This window comes from Phocoena sinus, chromosome 1 (assembly GCF_008692025.1).
Source record: "Phocoena sinus isolate mPhoSin1 chromosome 1, mPhoSin1.pri, whole genome shotgun sequence".
Lineage (NCBI taxonomy): Eukaryota > Metazoa > Chordata > Mammalia > Artiodactyla > Phocoenidae > Phocoena > Phocoena sinus.
In genome coordinates, this window is record NC_045763.1 from 152250209 (window position 1) to 152274880 (window position 24672).

The following is a 24672-nucleotide window of genomic DNA, read 5'->3' on the forward strand; positions in this document are numbered from 1 at the left end:
GCTGTGTGCCCTTAGATATGTCATTAACTTTTCTGGGACTCAGCTTTCTCATCTAGAAAAAGGGGGTATTTCTACCCACCTCAACGGATTGTCAGGAGGATAAAATGAGACCATGAAGGCAATGATCACAGTACAATCTCAGGGCACACAGCAGGTGCTCAAAAACAAATCACAATCAACTGACACTTCACATCCACTAGGACGGCTATAATTTAAAAGGGAAAAATAACAAGTGTTGGCGAGGATGTGGGGAAATCAGAAGCTTCACACCTTTGCTGGCGGGAATGCAAGATGGCGCAGTTGCTGTGGAAAACAGTTTGGAGGGTCCTTAAAAAATTAAACATGGATTTACTTTATGACCCAGCAATTTCACTCCTAGGTGCAGCCCCAAGGAATTGAAAGCGGGTATTAAACAAGTACTCGTACACATATGTTCACAGCAACACTATTTACAATAGCCAAAGGGCGGACACAACTCAAATGTCCACTGATCGTTGGGTAATGGGTAAGCAAAATCTGTAGAGTCACACAACGGAATCTTATTTGATTATAAAATGAATAAAGTACTGATAGAGGCTACAACGTGGATGAATCTCAAGAGCAGTACACCAAGTAAAAGAAAACAGATACTAAAGGCCACATACTGTACAATTCCATTTATATGAAATGTCCAGGATACTTAAATTCATAGAGACAGAAGGCAGACTAGCGGTTGCCAGGGGCTGGGGAAGGGAGAAATGGGGAGTGACTGCTTAATGGGTACAGGTTTCCTTTAGGGATAATGAAGATATTCCGGAACTAGAAAGAGGTGATGGTCGCACAACCTGGGTGTGGAAGACCAGGGCCCTCAATCTGCTGGCCTAGGTTGCAGGGCCAGCCCATGTCCTATTACAGAGTGGGTCTGCGGGACGGTATCTGAGTCCTTCATCTTATGGGCACATTTTTAACACAGCAGAAGCTCTAGCTGGGACTTCCCTGGTGGTCCAGTGGTTAAGACTCTGTGCTTCCACTGCAGGCATGGGGCACAGGTTCAATCCCTGATCGGGGAACTAGGATCCCACGTGCTGCACAGCACAGACAAAAAAAAAAAAAAAGGGAAGAAGCAGCTCTAACTCACTCACTAAAAAGAGGAGCAATACAGATCACTGAACTCCCGGTCACCAGCAGGTGAAAACTCCCAGGGTCCCCCAGCCTGGAACACGGCAGTGGGTGGGCTACACAGGCACTGCTGCTCCTCTCTCAAAACTGTCACAGAGCCTCACACGGCCCAGGCCACCCAGCCCTCTGTCCATGCCTAGCCACCAACACCACGGCCTCCTCGCCCCACTCTCCTGCCTGAGAGGGGCCAGACACTCCGCAGGCACCTGACCCCAGGAAGAATCCCTGTGCACAGGGGGGGCAAGTTCTAAGAAGAGGAGAACCATGGAGAGTGGCCCATGCTTCTTCCATGACCCCTATCCACACAAGGCAACCCAGAGGCCAGGTCACGCTCCCTGCTCAGGGTGCCCACCAGCCAGGGCTGAGGTCACTGACACTGTTCTACACAGACAGTGATGTCCGAGAAGTGTTGACGAATGTTCTGGAAGAGCCAGAGCTGGGACGCTGTCAGAAGTGTCCGGGGCACAACTTTCCCTATTCGTCTCCCTGCTCTGGTGACACACACCCCTGGGAGCACCCGCTCCACGAGGCTTCACAGCCCCTCAGACTCTTCTCCCTGCCCGCTTCCAGCAGAGCTGAGCGAAGCCGGATTAGGTGCTCTGCCAGATTACAGGGCTCCCACCTCCTCCGGGGCCTGAGCTCACATCTCCATGTTAACCCGGCCAGACACGGGACATGGGTCTTCCTCTCACACACTGGCCCGGCAGCCTGGGTCCCTGAGGCAGACACTGTTGGGACAGAAGCATGCAAGCTTACATGAAGCTCCTCAGTGCAAAGGGGAAGGACGCTAGCCATGTAAACTGTGAGATGTGAATCATGGGTCTATTTCTCTAGCAACAGTACAAACACATTATAAACATGCTTCAAGATGGACCATATCAACAATCACACTTGCAAGGAATGCGTGCTCCACACCTGCGCTCCCAGGTTCCCAGGAGACCGGAGATGGCCCCCAGCCTGTGACTCCCCTCCCCCAGGGACAGGCAGCCTCCTCCTACATTTACAAAGTGCTCTCCTGTTAGGGTCCCCAGAGCAAGCTGCAGAGATGATTCCTGTCCTAGCTACCTGCTCAGGGGTTGGAAAGCCAACACTAAGGTCACTCTTGGAAAAAAAAAAAAAGAGGAAAGAAAAGAGCTTTGGGGCTCCTATGCTTCCCTTTAGGAGAGCAGGGTGGCCCTGTCATCCCGGGTCAGGTGGCCTGTGTGCCCCCTCCCAGGGTGGAGAGCAATGGAGTCAGGTGTCAACCCTGCTTTGTCTGTGGGTCTGACCAGATGGGCTGAGGTCCGTGCGGGGTGCTGCTCCTGGGCTGCAGTGACTAAGAGCCCCACAGGTGAGTGTGACAGGCCTGTCAGGCCCGGGTGAGTCAGCAGAGATGCTTCCATCTGCTGACTTCTCGCCCTGTGACTCTGATTTGAGCACCCTTCTCAGGATGGAGAACACACAGATTCCCCTCTTTCCTCGAGGGAAAGGGAGGTAAGCCAGGCCAGGATGGAGAGGAACAGCCATGGCCAGCAAACACCCCACCCCCTGCCCAAAGAGGCAGTGTGACCCTACAATGAAGCTGGGAGGGAGGCAACCTGACATCTCCCACACCAACCTGATGTTCCAGCCAGAGCAGATGGGGAAGATTACGCCAACCCTTGGTCCTTAGCCAGGGGCTGCTCCCATTCTCCCAGATAATGCAGGTGCTATGAAGCCGCTCAACCCCGGCTCTGGAGGCATCATCACGGCTAACCCAAGCCAGGTGCGGGAGGGGCAGGGAGGGGCAGGAACAGGCAGGGGGTGGGGGAGGGGAAGGCACCAGCCCATCCAGTGGTTCCATTGGTGTCTGGGAGCCCAAGTGGCTTTTCTCCAGAGGGCAGGGAGGCAAATGCTTAGATAAAGGGGTACACGTGGAGGAGGATATATTACATATATACACCTGGGGCTGTTCACTGGGTAAGAGTAAGATGAAAAACTCCTGCAGTGAGACCCCAGCTGCCACACGAGGGATTCAAGGGCAGGTGCGTGAGGGACCTGGCTCTTCCTGCAGTGCCCCTTCCTCGTTGCATGAGTGCCCTCAGCGGCTTTACAAGGAATTTTACACTGCTACGAGGGACTGCAGGGTGCAGAGTCCAAACAGATGAGGAAACTCACTCTCGCATCCTTTCATGCAGCACCTACGATCTCCAGGCAGCCGGGCACTGGGTGGAGGCTTCAATCAGCCTCCTCCTGCAGCCAGCAAGTGCTTCCTCCCGCCCTGAGCCTAAGAGTGACTCTTCCTGGCAGAGCGACACTCCTCTCATCTAGCCCTCGGATTCCAGTCCTTTCTGATAGGTCCACCCCTTGGTTCTGGTCAAAACTACATCCTCGGCTCAGCGGCCTCATTCCCTGCCCTGCTGAGAACAATGCCCTTTTGTCCACACAAATGCCCTGCTGTGCTGTTCCCTCTGCCTCCTCATACCCACACCCTGGCTGGAACCCCGGAGCTGCCCTCCCACCTTGGCACCTCCTTTATTCTCAATCCTCCAAATTCTCCCAAAGCTCCAAGCACCCAGCATTTTGCTCCTTCCGGACCCTCCTACGGGGATCGTGCTCACTGGCCCTTCACATTCCTCCCTCGCGGTCACTGTTTCTCTGTAGACAGAGGCAGCCACAACCGGGAACACCCCTTCCGCTTAATTTCATGTCAGCTCCTCTGGCCTCACGCGTTGTGACGTCTGTAGGTTTCTTTGCCAGGGCTCCCTCACCCAACCCCAAGGGCCCTGCCAGCACCCGTCAGCCTAAGCCTGGAGGCCTGGTGTTCACCCCTCCTCCCTTCTCCCATCTCTATAATGGAGAGAGAAGAGGAGAGGGGGCCACAACCCAAGAGACTGGAGGGGAGCACAGCCCACCTGACGAACTCCAGAAATGGCTTTCTTCCATCCCCCAACCCCACCCCCATCCCTACCAGGGCCTCACCTGTGTAGGTACCGTTTCCCAAAGCCGTGCTGGTGTTGGGGTACCAGGGGCCCTGAGGCCCCAGCTTTCTGCAGGCTGTGCCAGGCCCCCGGGATCACAGTCCCTGGGCAGCACTGGGCTCGCCAAGGAAAGCCGGGGTCTGCGAGCAGGTGTGCCGGAGCTCCCAGGCTCTGCAGCCGCCATCTCCAGTCTGACGCCCAGCCTGGGGATTAGGGGCGGATTGCGCTGGGAGATTTCTCCCTCCCTGGGGCTCACGGCTGCACCTTCCCATCTGGGAGGAGAAAGGGAGGATCACCAAGCGGGTGCCCTCCTCTACCCTGCCCATCCCCAAGTCCAGCTGTTGCCACTATGAGTCCAGTGTTCATGAGGACATCCAGGTGTGACAGACAGCAACTCCTGCCTGGGGGCAGGTTGGGGAAGCACATGGCAACACGTGCACCTGCATCTTTCACCCAACCGGATGGATGCCCCGCCCCTCCCCTCCCCTCCCCCCCTCTCCCCTCCCCGCCGCTCCCCTCATGCACGCACAAATGCCTCGCACACAAGTGCCTCTCACCGTCAGAAGCCCCTCTCACAAACAGGCACAGTCCCATCAACTCCCTTCTTCAGCCTCAGAACAGAAGTGGACCTCCTAGCCAGGCTTCCAGGATGGAGGCGAGCTCTTCAAAGCCAAAAAGGCTGGAGCCTGGAGGGGACTCCTTGGCAGATGCTAACACAGCCAGCTCAGCCTGCAGTCTTCTGCCTCTTTCCCCGCTGCCCTGCCCACAGGCTGAAGGCACCATCACTCCCAAGGCTTCCTCCCTACTCTAATAACTGCCTGGAGGAAGCAGACAGTAGCCAGCCTCACCAGGGGATTTCCTCTTCTCTGAGATCCTAGAAATCGACTTTCTGCTCTGGACACCGCTGCCAGCTACTTCCCCGCTAGCTTCTACTTCCCATTCGTCACACCCCCCCTCCACCACCCCCCAGCAAAAACACCCAAGATAAAACATGGATGGCAAACTCACAGCCGTCTCTTCCTCCTTGGACTTCATCTTGACAGTCCCAGCAAGAAATCCCGTGAGCGGCCAGCAGAGGGGGCGAGAGACCCACAGTTGCGGAGAGCTAGCTGTAAGGAGGGTGCCGGGGTGGGCAGCAGAGTTCAGGGATCTGCTGGGCCTCTCTAAGGGCAGTTTCTCACAGCAGAATCACCAAAGACGACGCAGATTCTGCACCCACCTGAGCCTGGTGAGAGACTCAGGGCTTAAATATTAAGGATCGGCATGGATCACGCTGACGGGGCGGCCCAAATTCAAGAAGGTGCACGGAGATAAGGGCCCAGTGCTATCTCTAGGGCCCAATGCCAGGGCCCTCAGCCAGAACACCAAGAGCAGAAGTCCCCACACCCTAGGCTCATGGAAACTTTACAAACATTTGTGGTGGCAATCACTTGGGGTCTGTGAGGACAGGGGCCTAGCAAGGGCACAACACTGAGGTCCCAAGTTGTGGGGCTGGCTCGAGCATAAGCAGTCAGGGCCATGTGGGGTCAGGGACACTTCCGGCAGCTTCCCACACCTGTAAATGACCTCCCGCCTACGGCACTTGATTTTTTTCTTCATGCTTTGGGCATGTGCACTGTTCCTCTTGCATAAACAAGTCTTAAGTCTTAATGATCCCAGGAAGGCAGGGATCGGATCTCAACTATATCCTGGCACTTCACTGTGTCTAGCGTAAGACTGACCCTCCCTGGTATTGACGTCTGTAGATGACTGCCTGATCTATCCCACTGAGCTGAGATGGAAGGCAGTCCAGCTACTGTAGTCTGTCCTAGGTAGCCACGGAGGCAGCCTGGTCTTCTCACACTCAAGACATCCCTCCTCTGCCCCCCACCCCCTTCTAGGCTCCGCCAAGCTAACATATGTAAACTTTTCTTCCAAGCAAAACTGGGGGGGGTGGTGCGGGGAGGAGAAAAAGGAGAAGGCAGTAGCAGCAGAAGCCCAGAGGCAAGGAGGGGGCTGAGTAAGCCGAGCCCTGGGGCTCTCATGACACCTCACAAGGTCTCACTCCCCAGCTGCCCAGGATCATGAAGGCTCAGAAGCACCATGAAGAGGTTCCTTCGAGGCCTCACCGCACCACTGAGATGACCCTGAGGTGGTATCTGGCGTCTCCCTAATGGGAGGGTTCGGCTCCCCTCCAGGGACAACTCACCCATCAGCACAATAACGGAAGAGTAGGAAAAAGCGGGGTGGCGCTCAGGGTGAGCCATTAGTCTGCTGAGAGAAAAGGGACAAACAGGAACCAGGGGGATGTCTGCCAGGCAAACCAGCAGCAGAGAGGTCCCTTTTCCTCCAGAGTATGTTCTTGTCTTAACATGTCTGAAATGTTCCCAAATCTGCCAAGGATGCAGAGCTTCCTGCCCTGGGGGTGGGAAGCAGGAGCCCAAGGTGCCATGACGTGGTGGAAAAGGTGATGACCAGGGTGTGGGTCTCAGCTCCATACCTGCTATGGGAGCTTGGTCGAGTGAGCACAGGCTCTGTGACTCAGTGTCTACCACTGCACTGGGAGGGGTGCGTGAAGGGAGGGGGGGGGCTTGGAAAGCCCCGGCAGGAGAGGAGTGTGTTGCAGGAAGACACCTCGCTCCCTGGGGGCAGGTTACACCTTTCGGCCCACGGCAGAGGGCTCGGGTCAGAAGGCCTGCTGTGACTCCTCACCCCACCACTCGCTAGCAATGCGGCCTCCACAGGCCCTGTACACGCCTCTTCACAACTGCAAGAGGAGGCGGCAGCACCCACAAAGCAGCAGTCTGGAGAAAAAGGCCTCAGGGATGAGACCGGTGGCATCCGGAGCTGGAGGAGAGGGTGGGTGAGCTGAGCCCTGGAGATTCTCTGCAGCTCAGCTGCAAAATCATACACATGATCCTTATTTCCCAGGGCTGTAGAGAGGGGAAGATCAAATGGGAACATGAGTAAAAATGCCTGACACATCATAGGTTTTATTGAAATACATGACTAAAGACCCAGCAATCCCACTCCTGGGCATATACCCTGAGAAAACCATAATTCAAAAAGACACATGCATCCCTATGTTCATTGCAGCTCTATTTACAATAGCCAGGTCACGGAAGCAACCTAAGTGTCCATATATACAATGGAATATTACTCAGCCATAAAAAGAAACGAAATTGAGTTATCTGTAGTGAGGTGGATGAACCTAGAGTCTGTCATAAAGAGTGAAGTAAGTCAGAAAGAGAAAAACAAATACCGTATGCTAACACATATATATGGAATCTAAAAAAAAAAAAAAAAAGGTTCTGAAGAACCTAGGGGCAGGACAGGAATAAAGACGCAGACATAGAGAATGGACTTGAGGACATGGGGAGGGGGAAGGGTAAGCTGGGACGAGGTGAGAGAGTAGCATGTCCATATATACACTACCAAATGTAAAACAGATAGCTAGTGGGAAGCAGCCGCATAGCACAGGGAGATCAGCTTGGTGCTTTCTGACAACCTAGAGGGATGGGATAGGGAGGGTGGGAGGGAGATGCAAGAGGGAGGAGATATGGGGACATATGTATATGTATGGCTGATTCACTTTGTTATAAAGTAGAAACTAACACATCATTGTAGAGCAATTATACTCCAATAAGGATGTTAAAAAAAAAGAAAGAAATGACTAGTCCTGAGGCTCCTTCACATGCGTATGTACACACACACACACATGCACACACACGTACACACACACAGACCACAGTTACTCTAGGAGGTGCCTGGAAGACTCCGCCTGGGACAGAAAAAGCCAAAAAGTAGCTACATACGGAGCAAAGTTGAGAGTGGCAGGCGGACACAGGAAGACCTGCAGCTGCACTAAAGCGACAGGCTATGGAAAGACATTAGCCACCAAGCAACTGGCCTTGTGCAAAGAGAAGTGCTGCTGGGTAACTGCCACCAAGTGTGCTTCCTGGCAAGTCCTGGCTGCCCTGCCACCTCCTCTTTGGCCTGGCAGAGACAGGCTCCATCTGAGCAGGGGGACAGGGCAGTTGCTGGCCCTTCGCAGGCTCAGGCAGCTGAGCCGAGGCAGGCGTCTCCGGCCACCCTCTTTCCGCTCTCGCAAGTTACCGAGTCCAGGGCGACAGATGGGCTCCCGTCATCCTGGAAGGGGACCCCGGAAGGAAGCCTGGACCCTGAAGGAAGCCCAGGTCCTGAACGCCAGGCTCTCCTCTGCATGCCCAGCAGGTTTCAGCCCTCTCTTTCCCCGGGTTCCCCTTAATTTAGTTTTTTCTTCCTCTTCCCCTCGTTCTCATGCAGTGCCCCTTCTTTCTTTAATACTCTTAAATATTAAGTTTTTTCTTGTCTCTTCCTTTGCCATTGTTATTACTCTTCAGGTCCCCACACCCACCCCCCACAACACACATTCTTTAAAAAAATCTTATTTTTCTTTCTCCTGGGTGGGGGGAAGCACACACACACACACACTCACACACACACACACTCATTCTGAAGGGTGGGAAACCTGAGAAGTCATAGGCTTCAGGAGCAAAGACTAATGCTGAAGAGCAGCTAAATTTAGTAGCTTCAAATACAAGGTGATGTCTTCAAAAAATTTCAGGCTCCAAATGTGCTGTGAAAATCTCCCGGTTAGCATTCCTCCATGAAAGGCTGGCAGCTGCCCCAACGCTCACCTCTTGGAAATGGGGGTTTGGGAACTGGTCAGTACTCAGAGGTCCCTCCCCTAACACTCACTCTTAGAGCCAGCCAGTTGGTGCATTTTCTTAGAAACTCATGTCACCAAAGAGCCCGGCTTCCCTCTGGGGACACACAGGAGGAAGGGCCATCTTCTTCAGGGTGAACTAGAGCAACTAAGGTGGGCGCATTTCCTAGGAGCATGTGGAGAGGCTCAGCCACATGAGCTGGAAGAGCAGACAGGAAAGGCCAGAGTAGAGAGCGCTGCGGGGCGTGCACACACCACACCACCTTGCAGCTGCTTCCGGGGAGGGAGGAGGCCATCTCTTTCGCCCATGGGTCCTCGGCCTGTCTAATGCCACGGACACTCCTGTTACAGAGTTCATGGTCGTGAGCCAGACGCCGGGCAGTGGAGAGGACCACACCTAGGTCCCTTTTAGGAAAATCAAATCTGGTGCCAGCTGGGTAGGAAAGAGGGACAATTTCCATGCCTTCTATAGCCACTCTATTTCCCTGGGGGAGGCGACATTGGGAACAGGCCTGGGAGAAAGTGACCCAGAGAGGAAGCAGTGTCTCCTTTTTGGGCAGTTTTTAGGAAGCAAAGCGCCCTCCACCCCACCCTATCTGCCAAGAATAATGTAGAATGACTCCCTTCTAAAAGCAGAGGACTGAAACATAGAACCCTTAGGGCATCCTGCTGACTCAAGGGCTCAGAGCTTACCATGAGCTGACGTGATTCAACGAGAAATGTATGTGAAAGCAAAGCGGTCTGCAAACTGCAGCATGCTGCCCGATGGGCTCAAAGGGACACGTCAAAGGCCATGGTTGGCATGGCCTGGGGGTGTCCACAATGCCCTGAACCCTTGAGGAGCCAGTAGACAGGCATGGCACCCAGATAATATTTGGGTCTGAAGCTGCCTTCTCAGGCAGCAAAGAAACCTTATATAATGAAGTTAATATTACAGAGCACTTTTCTTTCCAGGGCAGGGTTCACCTTTCCGGCCACCCAAAGGAGGCCTCCTGGTCACAGTATCACTTAGGATCTGATTTAGCTTCTGCGGATCATGCTGAATTATTCACTAGCTATGGATACTGGCCCAGCTCTGGGGTCCCGGTGGTGGGGTACCTGAAGTGAGCACACTCCCCAAATCCAGACTTGGAGGAAGGTTGAAGGGACAAAAGAATCAGGGGCATCAGACTCAGGATGCAGAGGATGTGGGCGCAGGAGCTGGGGCGGCGGGAGGGCTGGAGGCAAAGAACAGTCAGACAAGCTGCCTGCAACACCCCAGCGCCTGCCACTGGAGAGAGAAGGGAGGTCAGAGAAGGCTTCTGTTCCCAGGAACTTTGCTCACTGCCTCCAGTCCTCACTGCAGTTCAGGGGAGCCCTCGGTTCCCTAGGAGCCTAGAAGGAATGCAATGGGGTGTGTGCACTCATCACTGCTCCTGTTTCAGAGTCCTCTGCCCTGTGGCGCATAGAGAAAGCCCAAACTGTGCCTGTGAAAAGAAAGAAGCAGAGCAGGGATCAGGTAAGTGATACTGTATTTCCATTGCCTCATCTGGCACCAGAAGAGACCAGGGTCACGTTTCACATCTCAGGGATGTGGTGAATCCAGAGAGGAATGTGCCCGGTGGCTGGGGAGACCTGTGCTAGCTGCCAGGACCCATGCCCACATCACCAGCGCTGGCTCCTTGTCATCTGGAACGGATGACAGACAGCTCGTCTTGCTGCTTTTATCAGCTCTGTTATCACCCAAACCTCGAGCACACCTTCCACCGGGGCGTGTCTGAGGGGGCTGAGGCTCCTGGCGGGAAGGCTGGGGGCCTGACTGGTGTCTCCCACCCGTGTCTGGGCTGGTAATATTTCACACACACCCCCCACCCCCGGGGTTGTGCTTAGAGTCAGGTGGGTAGAGAAGGCATGACATCAGGTCTTGATAGGTAACTTGGACGGTATCTAACTTCACCCCCTGTACCTAGGGGAATTTTGTACTCCCAGAAGCCAGAGCTAATCCGGAGAGCACTGGGTACTTTCTATCTAGAAAGAAAGTCATGGATGTCAGTAGGGAAAAGACAAATAAAGGCTAGTTCCAGAGGCCAGCTGCCTGCTGGGGCAACTGAGTCCAAAACCCTGCTCTAAAGTCAAGAGGCTCCGCTGTTCATGATCTCTGGTGTCAGAGCTTTAGGTAAGGGGCAGAGTCATTTCTTCGGCCCCTCTCCTGATTGGACAGGACCCCTAAAAAGCAAGGTGGCTTCACCTGAACATGAGGAACTCAAATCGGACTAAAGGAAGAACTTAACTCACCAGGTACCTCAGATATACTGGGCAACAGGGGCTTTTAATCACTGAGACAGGGAGCAGCAGCTCATGGCGAAGCACAGAGCTGCCCTGCCTTGGCCTGGTGGGCGGCTGGCAGCGTGGGCACTGCCTTGGGAGGCCCTCCTGAGGCCGCTGGGCTGGCTGCCCCTCTGCCTAAGGAGCCTTTCCACACAGAGGAAGAGAGAAGGGAAGAGGGGATGAGAGAGGGTGGAAGAGGGGAACAGAGAAGGCAGCTGTCCTCCCCAGCCACTGGGTGTGAGTCCAGGCTGGCACAGACCGGCGCATGTACACGAGCGACTGAACGGAAAGAGTGTAACGCAGCTCTAAAGGTGGATGCGTTTGTGTGGACAGGCCGATGGGCCAGCCGGACAGGGCCCCGTCGGCCTCCCACGGAACCTGGGCAACAAGCTCAGACACATCAGGAGGCCTCACAGATGGACGGTCCAGCCTCCCCCAGCTGCCGAGAGAACCTGTTTGGAAACCTCTCTCAGCAGAGCTGGCCCCACCCACCTCTGAACCGGTAGGCTTCCAGACATTAAAAAAAACCAGGCTCCTCGGCACCTGCCAGCATCTGTCTTCTTGGCAAGAGCCTAGGGCTAAGGGCAGCCCCTCACCTGCCATTCCTCAGAGTAAACAGGGGTGCTTATTTATGCCCCTTATTTATTAGGGCAGAGGAGAAATCTTGTTGTTGGAGAAATCCGGCGGGGGAGTGTACAGGACAGGCTGTCCAGAGTCTGCTCTGGTTTACGTGATGAGCGGAACGTCCCTGGTCTCCCCGTCTGGGGCCTGGAGATAACACCTCCATGAGGCCACGGGGAAGCGACCATCGTGGCATCACCTCCACACTCTCCCCCTCACCCCTCAGCACCTGGTCCTCTCTCCGGCCCTGCCTACCCTCGAAGCCAGGGGGCAGCAGGCTGGCCTGTCGGTAAAGTCCTCCTGCCACTGAGCACTCCGTGCTGGTCTCCTGAGGCTCTGGACATCCTCTGTGAGCTTCAGGCTCCCACCACCGCAACCCACGCTGCTCCTCATCCTCTGGGGACCAGCCACACTGCACAGACGGGGAAGGATGACCAGGGTAAGGTCAGGGGCCAGGCTGGTAGAGCTGGCTGTGAACTCAGCACTCCTGCACTCTTCCTCTCCCAAGACCCTCCGGCTGGAGCACCTTGCGCAAGCCTTCTGAATGCGGCGACAGCTGCAGAGAGCTTTTGAACAAGGCCGAGAGCGAATCAATGACCAAGCCAAACGTGGGAGAAAGGGAAAACAAGCCTCTGACCCCTGCAGGGGCGAATCCACTCTCTGAAAGTCTGGGAGCAGGTTATCAAGGCAGGACAGAAGAGTTGCTAGATTTTCCTGAGCGTACACTACGTCTTCTAGGAACTGCTGCTCAGTAAAAGAGAGACCGGGAAGGGGGGTGAGACTCATCTGCTGAGGAACCAGGAGGTCCAATTCCTCTGCCACTGCACATATAACCAGTGGTCCCTGCTGAAAACTCCAGGGCCCAGATTTCCAGAGGTTAAGGCCACACACAGATGGGGAACCCAGATGTCACCTGCATTCTCTATTTACCTGCCGATGCCCCAGGGCACCAATAATGATGACTTAATTTTTCCACTTTATAGATATAAGACAGAGAGTGGTTACCTTGCTCAGTGTCACACAAACAGTAGAAAGCAGAATGGCAAGGTTGAGATGACAATCTGTTTTTGTTTTGAAAGGGGAATCATTTAAGACACAACCTTGAAGACAACCAAGTAGATCCGGAGGGAACAAATGACAGGCGAAAAACATCACTAAGACTGAGCCGCTTCCTGGGACTCTGAACGCTTCTCTGTGCCTCTGCTGCACCCCTGCTCTCCGTGGGGCTCCAGGCCCCCGCCCCCTACTTTCTTAGGGAGGGGCCCGGGGTGAGCCTCACCGGACAGCTAAGGAACTTTAGCTGCCTCCCGGGTGTTTCAGTAATTCAACCCCTGATAGGGCCGGCTCTGGTCTGAAAGTCAGCTGCTAAGCTCTAAACAATGGCAAGGGGTGTGGGTAGTGGGGGAGGCTTATGAATTAAAAATAGATGTTAGTAATCACCAGGGAGCTTGCAGAGAGCATGTGGGGCTATGTTTACTAGAGAGAGAAGAATCCCTTCTATTCATGCCCAGAGACCAGGGTGGAACCAGCTTATCACACCAGCCAACGGCCTCTGGGTTTGGGGGAGTCAGCTGACCATGCAGGGTTTACTGATGGCTGGAAGACCCCCTTCCTCAGGACATGGAGGCACCCCCTCTTCTCAGCATCCCCCAGGGCCACGGCCATCCCTGGGGGGACAGCGCCAGATCAGAAAGGATGTATAACCCAAGGGGAAATTGCAACCAAGAGATAAAACCACCGTCCTTGGGCTGAGGCAACCCGCTCATGATGGAAATTGCATAAAATGGTCCCTGGTGGTTTTAGTGACTTCAGATCTCAGTCTGGCCTTGTGGACATGCTAGAAACATAGGGTCTAGTCTCCTCTCTGCCATGAACTGGCTGGGTGCCCTTAAGCAAGCGGCTTCCTGATTCCTATAGGCCTCAGTCTGCTCATGTGTAACATGGAGATAACAGTACGTGCTCTGACAACTTCACACGGATGTTATTAGGAGTAACCGGGGAGTATATGTATGACAAAGCTTCGGAAAGTTGAAATTTCTAAATAAGGATATAAAACAGTCATAGGAATAACCATTTTCCCCATTCCCAGCCTGAACCCAGGGACCCTTCCCCCAGCGTGCTCACCCAAGAGTCTCCTGGCCTGTCTTCCACCAGCAACAAGAACAGAACCCTGCCACTGTCACCTCCTGGATACGGTGGGGGCGGTGTAAAGACCAAACAGGAGCCTGCAGAGAAGCTCCCCAGCGGATGGGCTCCCCACCCCCTCCCCCCTGCATTCCCAGTCAGCGGACATCAACATCCCCTCACCAGCCTCCGAAAGTGCCCACCGCGCACCCGCTCGCACAGCCTCAAGACTACAAGGTTCCCATTCTCCCCCCTGGCTAAACAGCTCTAGGACCAGAGACCCTGGCTTGACAGGACTGTACTAATTTGACTTTTAAAATGTATCCGCTGACTCAGCAGTGAGAGGCGGGCTTGGCAGCTGCTGCAAAGTACTTGCTCACTGAGAATTCCCTGCAGTCCAGTGGTTAGGGCTCGGCACCTTTCACTGCCGTGGCCCGGATTCAATCCCTGGTCGGGGAACTAACACCCCACAAGCCAGGCTATGTGGCCAAAAAAAAAAAAAAAAACAACTTGCTCATTAAGGGCTGAACAACTGGCTCACCCTGTGGGTCCCTCTGGGTCTCCCTTCCCTCCACAAGGCCACGTTTCCCTTTTAGCCGACACATCCAGATCTCACTCTTAGCACAGACTTCTCTGCAGTTGAAACTAAGCTTGCAGATGGTCCAGTGCCATCGTTTTAAATACTCTCTATATGCTGACAACCCCCAAGTGTCTGCCTCCAGCCTGGGTTTCTTCCCAAGACTCCAGACTCCAACATCTGACTGCTTATTTGGCCTCTCCGTGTGGATGTTCAACAACCATCTCAAACGTAACATGTCCAAAGACTAGCTCTTATTGCTGCCCCACAGCCCCTCCAGATATCTGGTCCATGTGCTGTCTTCCCCAACTCAGTTAATGGCAATTTCTTTTTTCCAGCTGACAGGCCAAAAACCTGTAAGCCATCGCTGCCTGCTCCCCTTCTGTTGTGCCCCACATCCATCAGGAACCTTTGTAGCTTGATCTCTGAAGCAAATCCAGAATCCAGCCACTTCCCCCACTCTCACCCTGCAGCAAGCCCCTGCCACCTCACCCCTGGAGGCTTCCAACAGCTTCTAGCCAGACTCCCTGCTCACACTGTGACTCATAGCCTAGTCTCCGCACAGCAGCCCGAGCGGTCTTCTTCAAGGGTGTCACTCATCTGTACAAAACCTAATGACTTCTCATCTCACTAGAGAAAAAAGTCAATAGCCCTTTTCCTGGCCTCCTAGTGATCTGTAGCCCTCCCTGCGCATCTTTTAAAAACTAACAAAAACCAGACTGCCTCAACGAATATTGGCCTCCTTTCTCCTTCCCGGAAGAGCTGACCCTCCACTTCCACCATCTCCTCAATCTACTAAAACTGGTTACTTGCCACAGTTATCAATGACCCCCACTGCTTGATACTATCTACGTACATTTCCAAATCCAGATCTGACCTGTCACTCCTGCTGCATTTCACTCTGTTGAATACTTACTTCCTCCCTCTTGAAACTCCTTTCTCCTTATACTTCGGCATCATTTCTCTCCAGGTTCACTCTTGCAGACCTGGCTGCTCTGCCCCTTATACGTCGTCTCTGTCCTTGGTCTCAGCCCCCTCGACACATGCCCTTCAACCATCTCATCCACACCCAGGATTTCAAGCTCAGTACTGGCTCCCAGAGTGCTCGCCCCAGCCCAGACCTCTCCCCCAAGGCACTGCCAGTTGGTGCTCTTTAGATGGACAGCTCTCAAAGGCACCCACAACTCAACATGTCCAAAAGTGAATGCATCACTTGGCTCCCAAAACACGCTCCCTCTGTGTTTCCTCAACTAAAGAATGTCCCATTCCTAAAGTTGCTAAGCCAGGAAACTAGAGTCCTCCTCTACTCTTCCTTCGTCTTCCATGTCCACTTTCTCGCCTATACTATCGATGAGAACTGCCAAAGTTCTTCTGAATTTATCTCTGACTTTCCATCCTCACTGCTGAAGCCTAGACTCCGGCAATAGCTCCAATAACGGTTTATTTGACTCCATTCCTGTCCCCCTTCCTAACCTACTGTCTACACTAAGACCCAAAGGGACCTCCTCCTGCCATTTTCCTGCCTAACACCCTTTGATAACTTCACACTACCTCAGACTCAACATGGCAAGGCCTTTTGTGATCTAACCTCTACCTACCTGTCAGCCCCCAAAAGCGCTGGACACTCCAACGACAATGAACCCCGGGTAGTCCCTGGCATCAGCTCGCTCGCCTTTGTACACACTATACGGTTCCTGCCCCCACCCTTCCTCCCAATTCTCTGGCTAAATTATACTCCTTCTTCAAGATTCAGCTCGATGGCTTCCTCTAGAAGGTCTTTTCCAACAAGCTCCCATATCCTCAACACAGCCTCATCACCCTATCTTGTCCATTCACCAGTCTGTCTCCCCTCTTTTCAGTGAGAACAGTACCTCCGGCTTATTCGTTCTTATAGCACATAACAAGTAGGCAAGAAATATCAATACTTATTATATGAATAAAAGAATGAATATAGAGATTCAGAAAGTACCAAACTAGATTTTCTCCTTACCAAACAGCCCTTCGTGGATTCCTCCTCTATCTTCTTTGGTTGGTAACAATATTAAAAACCATACCGCACCAGGCTCCATTCCAAGTATTTGACGTATATGAACCCATTTAATCCTAGAGCAGTTCTACTATTATTATCCCCATCGCCAACTGGGAAAACTGAAGTACAAAAAAATTAAGTGACTCAGGCAGTAAATGGCAGAACCAGGGTTGATGCTAGACTGTGCTCTCAACCACTGCACATATCACCTCTTGAGAGCATGTTTAAGGAAAACAAACCAAAATTACTATCAGCCTGAGCAAAAGATAATTTTCAAAAACAAATCCCCAAACGAACAAAAATCAGCCTTTCGGGGATCATCTCTTGCTTTTGGCTTGTCCTATCTCTGGCTCCTTCAACGAGACACACAGCTCTGCAGATGGCAGCGTGTCCACACCCACCAGGCCAGGCCCCAGCTCAGGTCCTCAAGGCCAGAGGCCCCTGCGCAGGTGGCTCCTGCCTCTTGAGTAGCCCCGACCCGGAAGGCCCTCCTCTTGCCCCGCCTCACCTTGTCGCTCAGACCCTCGGCCTCCTCGGCCAAGAGGTTGCCACCGTCAGCCAGCAGCAGGGACGTGTCAGTGGTGGAAGAAGACCGGGGGCGGCACTGGTGCTGGTGCAGGATGGCGGCCAGGCTGCTGTCCTGGGGGGCCTTGCGCAGCAGGTGGGGGCTGCCACGCTGAGGCTCCAGGGAGCTGCTCTTGGTGCGCCGGCTACTGCCCCCGCTGCCACCACCCCCACTGCTGCTGTGCAGGCTAGCACCCCGCTTGATGGAGGGCCGGGAGCGGATCTGCTGCAGCACGCGGTTGAAGGCAGTGGGCCTGGCGGGCAGGTCGTGCAGGGACATGGCGTAGGAGACGCGGTGCATCTCTGGGGAGCGCTCCTTCTCGTCCGGGGAGTCATGGTCGGACATGCCCTGCTGATGCTGCTGCTGGGAATCCTGAGACGTCGGGTGCTCCCTCTCCCGTGACCGGCGGCGGCCGTGGAACAGGTGCTTGAAGCCGTGGCCAAACATGGAGCCCTCTGAGAGCTGCTGGATTTTCTTAAGGAGGAAAGATGAAGAATCTGGTGAGCGGAAAGCTCTCGAATGCCTAGTCGGTTGCGGGCAGAGGTGAGGGGTCCCTTCCTGGGATAAGAGTGTAGCTCCTACAGCCATCTGAATCTGGAAGATCCCCGTGAATGTCCTGTCATGCCTTAAAGGTCACCTTGCAGAAAGGTGGCAACCCAGACCAATTCCTCTCATTCACAAAGAAATGTACCTGTATGGCTTCCCACAGGACATTCCAAATCCACACACGGTTCAGGATTACTGGTCATGCTATCCTTGTGGCTATAGTCTGGGGCTCAGTGGCACATGCGGGCAGCACTTGGTTCATGAGGTTTATCCCTCTGGACTGATTCTCCCTCCATCCCCTAGTCCCTTTCTCCTTCCAATTAGGTCCTTCCTCCAGATGCTCTTTTGGCCCACCAAGCATCTATTTCCAAAGACGCCTCACTGCAACGCTCCCTGGGAAAATCAGGGTCATACAATCAGGTTATACAATCGTAGCAGATATTGCTAATGACCTACCAATAACTATTCTCCTTTCTTTCTTTCCAAATTGCATGGCCTTATTGTGCCATGCTAAAAATTCTTGCTTCATCAGACCCCCTTGCAGCTAGGAGTAGACACGTGACATAGTTTGGGCCAATGAAAAGCAAGGTGAGCGTTTCTGGGGAAACTTTTGCTTACCTAATAAAGGTACTAGCCCTTTTTACTTTTCCCATCTGGAACGTGGAGGTAACGCCCGGAGATGCAGCAGCCGTCTTGCGACTGCAAGTAACTGGCACGACGATGAAGACCTACACACAGATGGTAAAGCCCCCAACAACAGGCCTGGGAACTTGAAGGCCTTATGGAATCACCAACCCAGCTGTGAATGACTACGCTGGGATTCTTGGTTCATGAAATAAACAAGTCTATCTTTATCTGTACAACTCTAGAATAATTTCCTCTTATTTATAGCCAATCTCATTCCTGACATAGCAGTAAAATAAATTTTACTGAAGCTTCTGAGTTGGTGAATACTTCCACATGCCAGGAGGGTGACACAACCCAGTCCAAGGGCCCGAGAAACTCCTGTACTCAAGACCTTCCAAACCTCACCGTATGTGCCTCTTCATCTGGCTGTTCATCTGTATCCTGTATAATAAACTGGTAAATGTTAAAAAAGTAAATAAACTACCTCAATGGGCATACCTTGTAGTGCGGTTGGTAACGTGACCACTTCTTTAGAATACAATCAGAATACAGTCTCAGTGTCTTTCCACTCAGACTGGAACAAACCAAAGGGGCTCTGGAGCCCAGTGCTGCACTGGCCCCAGCCTTCCCTCTTAGCTCTGCCGCTGAGATGTTCCACCTGCTCCCCAGGTAGCACTGCTCAGCGAGAGGTGGCCCAACCACCCGGCCAGGGCGAGGCAACGTGTGGGATAACTCCAGACAGCTGCTTCTGTCAGGGGGTCGGCTCATGTGGTGGAGCCGAACCCTCGGCAGAAAGCCTCAGAGCCAACAGGCGGAGGGGTGGGACTTTGAGGACCAGGTGAGAACGCCCACTCTGTAACTCCTGAGAGGGAAACTCAGAACCCAGCCACATGGGGTTCAATGTCTTCATCTGTAAGAAACAACTCATCACCTCAGGAGGCAGCCTCGGTCATCTACGAAACCTTGCCAAGGATTACAAGTACTGGCTTTTCTTTTTTTTCTAGAAACAAACTCACAGAGCAGAAAACTTGAACCATGCAGACACCAAGGAGAAAAGCATCCTCAGATCTTCTGAGTCAGCTGACCCCACTCTCACTGTTAACTTTACACCTCAGTGCGGTTTGTGCAGACACTACTGTTAAGATGTAAGCTGCGCTTCCATCTGATGTCAAAAACAACGCACACCATCGCGGATTACGTCAAAGTGCAGGATTTTCAGTTTTCAACTCGTCTGAGTAGCCCCACAATCCTCAAAGTAGGTGGGGCCCTTGTACAACCCATTTTACAGGCCAGATAAGTTATATCATCACAGTTCACCGTGAACTAACGGTTTACAGTTTTCAATATGCTCTTTCTCCTGCATTCTCTCACTTGATTTTCCCAGAAACTAATAAAGGCAACAGCAGCAACTTTTCCATTTTTAGGTGAGGAAATTAAGGTGACCATTACTCCTTCTCAAGAATTTAATCCCGGGGCAGCCCAGCAGATGCTAGGTTTCACAGTGCCAGGTCTCCCGATGGGAGCTACCATCTCCTCGGGGCCAGCCTGAGGCCGAGTCTGCTCAGGGTAAAACCACCAGGTCCAAGGCAGGCCGGACTGAGGAGTGCACTCCGCCGGACTTGGAAATGGCCGGATCCTGCAGCCTCTGGACCAGGGACAGGCCAGGACACCCTCCTCCTCGTCAGGCCCAAGCTGATAGCAGACCATCCTCCAGGCATTGTAGATGGGGCCAGCTGGCTCTGGCATTTGCCCAGCAACTTCTGCCAAATGGTCACATTCCATATTACAAATTGTCTTTCTAGCATTCTATTCCAAGCCTCTTTCTCCTCTCCCCACCACTCCTAGCCTAGTTTCTCCAACACTGAGGCCCCTCTTCCACATCCACTCAGATACAGGGTTCCCTTCAAAAGACGGCACCAGAGTCCCAGGGCATTTCCTCTCCCTGAGCCCCAGGAGAAGGGGGCAGGCGCTGGGGACAGCAGCCACCACTGTCTGCTATACTGCTTTGAATCCTAAAATCCTTGGTCAAATTACTTTTAATATCATACAACGGCGTTTTTCAAAGTGCTTTCCAATGTATGCTGTCACTCTAACCTGACACTAGCCTAACCCCAGGAGGCAGGATGTCACAGAGCATCAGTGTCTTCATTTTGCAGATGAAGAAACTTGAAGCACAGCACAGTTAAGGGGCTCATCCCAGTCACACAGAAGAATCTCCAACTTCTAGTCTAAGTTACCTTCACTGGCTCACACACTAATTCCGAGACTAAAGCAGATACAGTATTTACATGTGTCCCAGAACAGTATCACAGGCAGGATCAAAACAAAACAAAAATGCCTGGGCCACGGGGGGTTTCGCCCCCTGAAGTGCAGCGGTAAATCTTCCCGTGCCACACTGTAGGACTGGGACAAGACCTGTAACCAGTGTGGGTTTTCCTTTCCCACCTTCCCATCTGTTCTGCAGATAAAGGAAAGCCAGGGTGACCCTGGGACCTTTGCCCCAGCAGCGCTGAGGAGTCTGCTAAAGTCTATGGTAGAGATGAGGGAAAAGAACAAAAAAGAAGACAAAGAATAATGGGGGGAGAGAGATGGCACCAAATGCAGGGGTTTTTCCTCACTTATAAGACATGGGCTGGGCTGTCTCTGCATGTGGGTGTCAGGGAGGAGAGAGTTAAGGAGTTTTGACATAACATGGTGAGTAAGTGTTCAAAAAAAAAAAAAAGAAAGAAAGAAAAAGAAACCAGCACATACACATAACCAGCCACAAGTTTTGGAAATGAGGAAAACCATGGTGACTAGCTTGAGGGAACTCAGCCACCAACGCGGCAGAAAGCACCACCTGCTCTGACTAACAGGTTCCAGCTACTAAATGTCACTTGCTTCTCCACATTGACTATTGCTTTTCCCCAGCTGCCAGAAACCATTTTGGTGGCCAAATGAAGCCATGTATTTATTAGGAAAAGAGAGCTGAGAGGTTTCAGAGCTAGAGATGAGACACAAACAGCTCTCCTGATCCATGAGAACAAGTAAGGGCTGTCCCAGAACTGCCCAGAGGCCAGAAGCAAGGCAGAATGGAGAGCATCTTGAGGCCAGGTGCCTCTACCTGGGGAGGTAAATGACAGAAGTTTGCTGTCTTTCCCTGAACTATCTTAAAGGGCGCCATCTCCTTGGAGTGCCATCATCGTCTCAGGAAGAAAGGGTAGACTAGATGGTTTCCGAAAGATCCTTCCTGAGAAGGCTGTGGTCTCTGAACAGTTAGGCTTCATCCCCTTTCCTCCCTGGGTGTGGGTCCCCCAAAGGGGAAGTCTGCTCCAAAAGCTGCAAACACAGCTGCATGAGGTCAAAAGTAAAATGCTTCGGGGTGCAGTGGCTTTGGCACCATCTGGTTTAAAATAGCCAAAAGCAGTTTCTAATTCCTCCAAGTCCCTGTGTTCTTAACAACTCCCATTAGAGCTGAAAGGATCTTTAAAAGTGACACTAACCTAGAGTTAATTATCCCACCTGGCAGCTGACCGCAGAGCTGACTGCACATCCCCTCCTCCTGCCTGGGTTTGAAACTCCCTCTGCCCCACCACAGGTCCGGCTGGGAGGGTTCAGGGGTGATTGGGTTACCGTGAGCCTTAGCAAGCCTAGGTCGCCAACGTTCCTCTATTTATAGGGTCTCTATGGAAACAGGGCCAGCATTAGAGAGCTAATCGCTGTAAAAATCCCACAGAGTCCTACTCTGGAGATACAAAGTGGATTGCAGAAGTCTTCAATTGCCCTTAGGAGGCCTTGGGTGGGGAGCCTGGGGTTGGAGCAGTAGAGGAACTGCCACCCCAGGTTTGGCGCTGATGGCCACAATGATGAAGAGTGAGCGGCTGCAACTGTTTCTCTTAGAAACACAGTGATGAAAGATTTTTGGAAGCATTTTTTTCTTCCCCAGCATCCCAGCTGACATTAAACAAACAGATCTCAACTCAGGGGCAAGTGATTTCCCCATTCTCAATTTTATTTTAATTCCTCATTCCTTTAGGCTCAGAGAATTCTGCCTGAGCCAGTGCAAGTCAGGCAAGGTGACCTCATGCAGCGGATCTTAAGGCAGAATCGGCTCAACTTTTATCAGCATAAAAGATTTTTTTTTAATGATTTTTTTTGATGTGGACCATTTTTTAAATCTTTATTGAATTTGTTACAGTATTGCTTCCGTTTTTTGGGGGGTTTTTTTGCGGTACGCGGGCCTCTCACTGCTGTGGCCTCTCCCGTTGCGGAGCACAGGCTCCGGACGCGCAGGCTCAGCGGCCATGGCTCACGGGCCCAGCCGCTCCGCAACACGTGGGATCTTCCCGGACCGGGGCACGAACCCCTGTCCCCTGCATCGGCAGGCGGACTCTCAACCACTGCACCACCAGGGAAGCCCTTGCTTCCGTTTTATGTTTTGGTTTTTTGGCCACGAGGCATGTGGGAATCTTAGCTCCCCAACCAGGAATTGAACCCAAACCCACCTCACTGGAAGGCGAAGTCTTAACCACTGGACCGCCAGGGAAGTCCTAAAAGATTCTGATTAAAGTTATCTTCGCGGTGTGCCCTCTCTCTGCCTCTTATCCTACACCCCGTTCACTGCCCCCCGCCCCATACAGCCCTGTCTGACCATGCCGGTCTAAAGCGACCTCACCACCCTGCTCTGAACTCCTGCTCTGAACTCGTCATCTGCACCACTCATCTCACAATTAATCATGTCCTGCCTCGTGACACGGCTCTGCCAAACTGTTATCCAACTTTTCACCTGCTTCTGGATGGACTCCTCCATGAGCAAATGGAGGGCAGGAGCTATAACATCTATTATCTTTGTGGCCCCAATAGTAGGGGGAGAGACCTTAACACAAACATGGCCGTTGCTACTTAATTATTTTCTGAGTGGAAACTGTGTGCATCTACAAGACCATCTTAAAAAGGCGACTTAATCCTTAGACAACTATCTTTTCCAAAGATTTAAAATGCTCATTCACACAGTTTTTTGTGTCTAACCCAGATCCCTCCTGCTGCAGTTAAAACCTCGTCTCAGTCTATCATCTTAGTAATTGCCTGGAAAAAGATGCACACAGGGCTTCCCTGGTGGCACAGTGGTTGAGAGTCCGCCTGCCGATGCAGGGGACACGGGTTCGTGCCCCGGTCCGGGAAGATCCCACATGCCGCGGAGCGGCTGGGCCCGTGAGCCATAGCCGCTGAGCCTGCGCGTCAGGAGCCTGTGCTCCGCAACGGGAGAGGCCACAGCAGTGAGAGGCCCGCGCACCGCAAAAAAAAAAAAAAAAAAAAAAAAAAAAGATGAACACAGACCCAGGAGCCTGAATGTGTTTACTGTCCTCACAAGTGGCTTAGGTCAAGGCTTAATGTTCTCACAGCCAGCTTTGTTTTCCAGGTGGACATCATTCAGCCAGCTTGGCTGGAATAAGGAAGCTTTTAGCCATTTGGTTTGAAAAGTCAAATATTGTCTTTCTCACACAATCACAAAACATAACTGCAATCCCTCAATAGCTTTGTTTTAACTTTTCAACATGCAGAGAGGCTTAAGTGTTTGGCTGATAAAGGTGGACCCTGTCCAGTAATGGCCTCATTCTAAGAATGCACCCTCCTCATCCATGAGCATTTCAAAGCGAGATGTCTTTCTTAGAGGAGAGATGTAAATAGGCATGAATTTTGAGTTGGCCTTCAAGACCACCACTGAGAAGCCACCTGAGATTTTTCCCCCAGCTCCTGACACCCACACTTTTTTAAAACTTCAACCCCAAATTCAGGTCCTATCAAATGTTTCAATTCCTTGTTGACGGAGAGATTCTTGTTAATGGGATTGGCAGTTAAGACAATTAAATACACAAAAAGCAGCACCTTCTGTAAATGCCGAGCCTGCACGACAGTTCCCACTGGAACAAGGGCAGCTGGGAATTCATCTAGAACCCAACATGTGGCAGGAGAACAGACAGCTTCATTCACCACATGCTTTCCCATCGGCCACCAATTCCTCCTCCCAAGCCCATATCCAGTGCTGCTCTGAAAATTCCTGATGGCAGAGGGGGTAGGAGAGGGACAACCCCAGGCCTTAGGACCCTCTGCCCTCCTCACATTAGGTCCAGGTGGGACAAAAACAGGCACCCTCTGCATTCTTCACCACCCTCCACTGTCCCTGACTATTTACAGGGCTGGGGAACTGCTGTCCAGTCAAAAAAGGGCACTGACCTTACAAGGGACCTGGCACTTGCCCTTTCACTTCCCCCACTTAGAAAGTGCCCTCCTCTTCTTTGGTAATTAACGTCTCCACCCTTTAAAACTTGCTCTGAGTGCACCTCTTCTGATAAACCCCGTATGTTTCTGATTCCATCAGTGATGCTCGAAGCACCCTCAAACTTACATGTGCTTCAATGGATGACTTCCCTGCAAGTGCTTCACCCTGTTCGCCTGGAGGCAGAGGCAGCGCCTGCTGCCAAAGAACTGATTTCCCATTTCCTTGTGCTTAGG

The 24672-nt window shown here is 52.5% G+C and overlaps 1 protein-coding gene across 2 annotated transcripts in view; it reads right to left on the reverse strand.

Moving 5' to 3' along the window:
- The window catches only part of TMCC2 (transmembrane and coiled-coil domain family 2), a 37072-nt gene that overhangs the window by 7015 nt on the left and 5385 nt on the right, over positions 1-24672 (reverse strand). The window contains exon 2 of one of the 2 annotated variants that reach the window (XM_032647364.1): positions 16951-17481. In XM_032647364.1, the coding sequence (XP_032503255.1) occupies positions 16951-17481 (531 nt within the window). Of the gene's footprint in view, positions 1-5105; positions 5326-16950; positions 17482-24672 lie in introns of those variants that run through there. The other variant, XM_032647379.1, reaches the window with a different exon arrangement.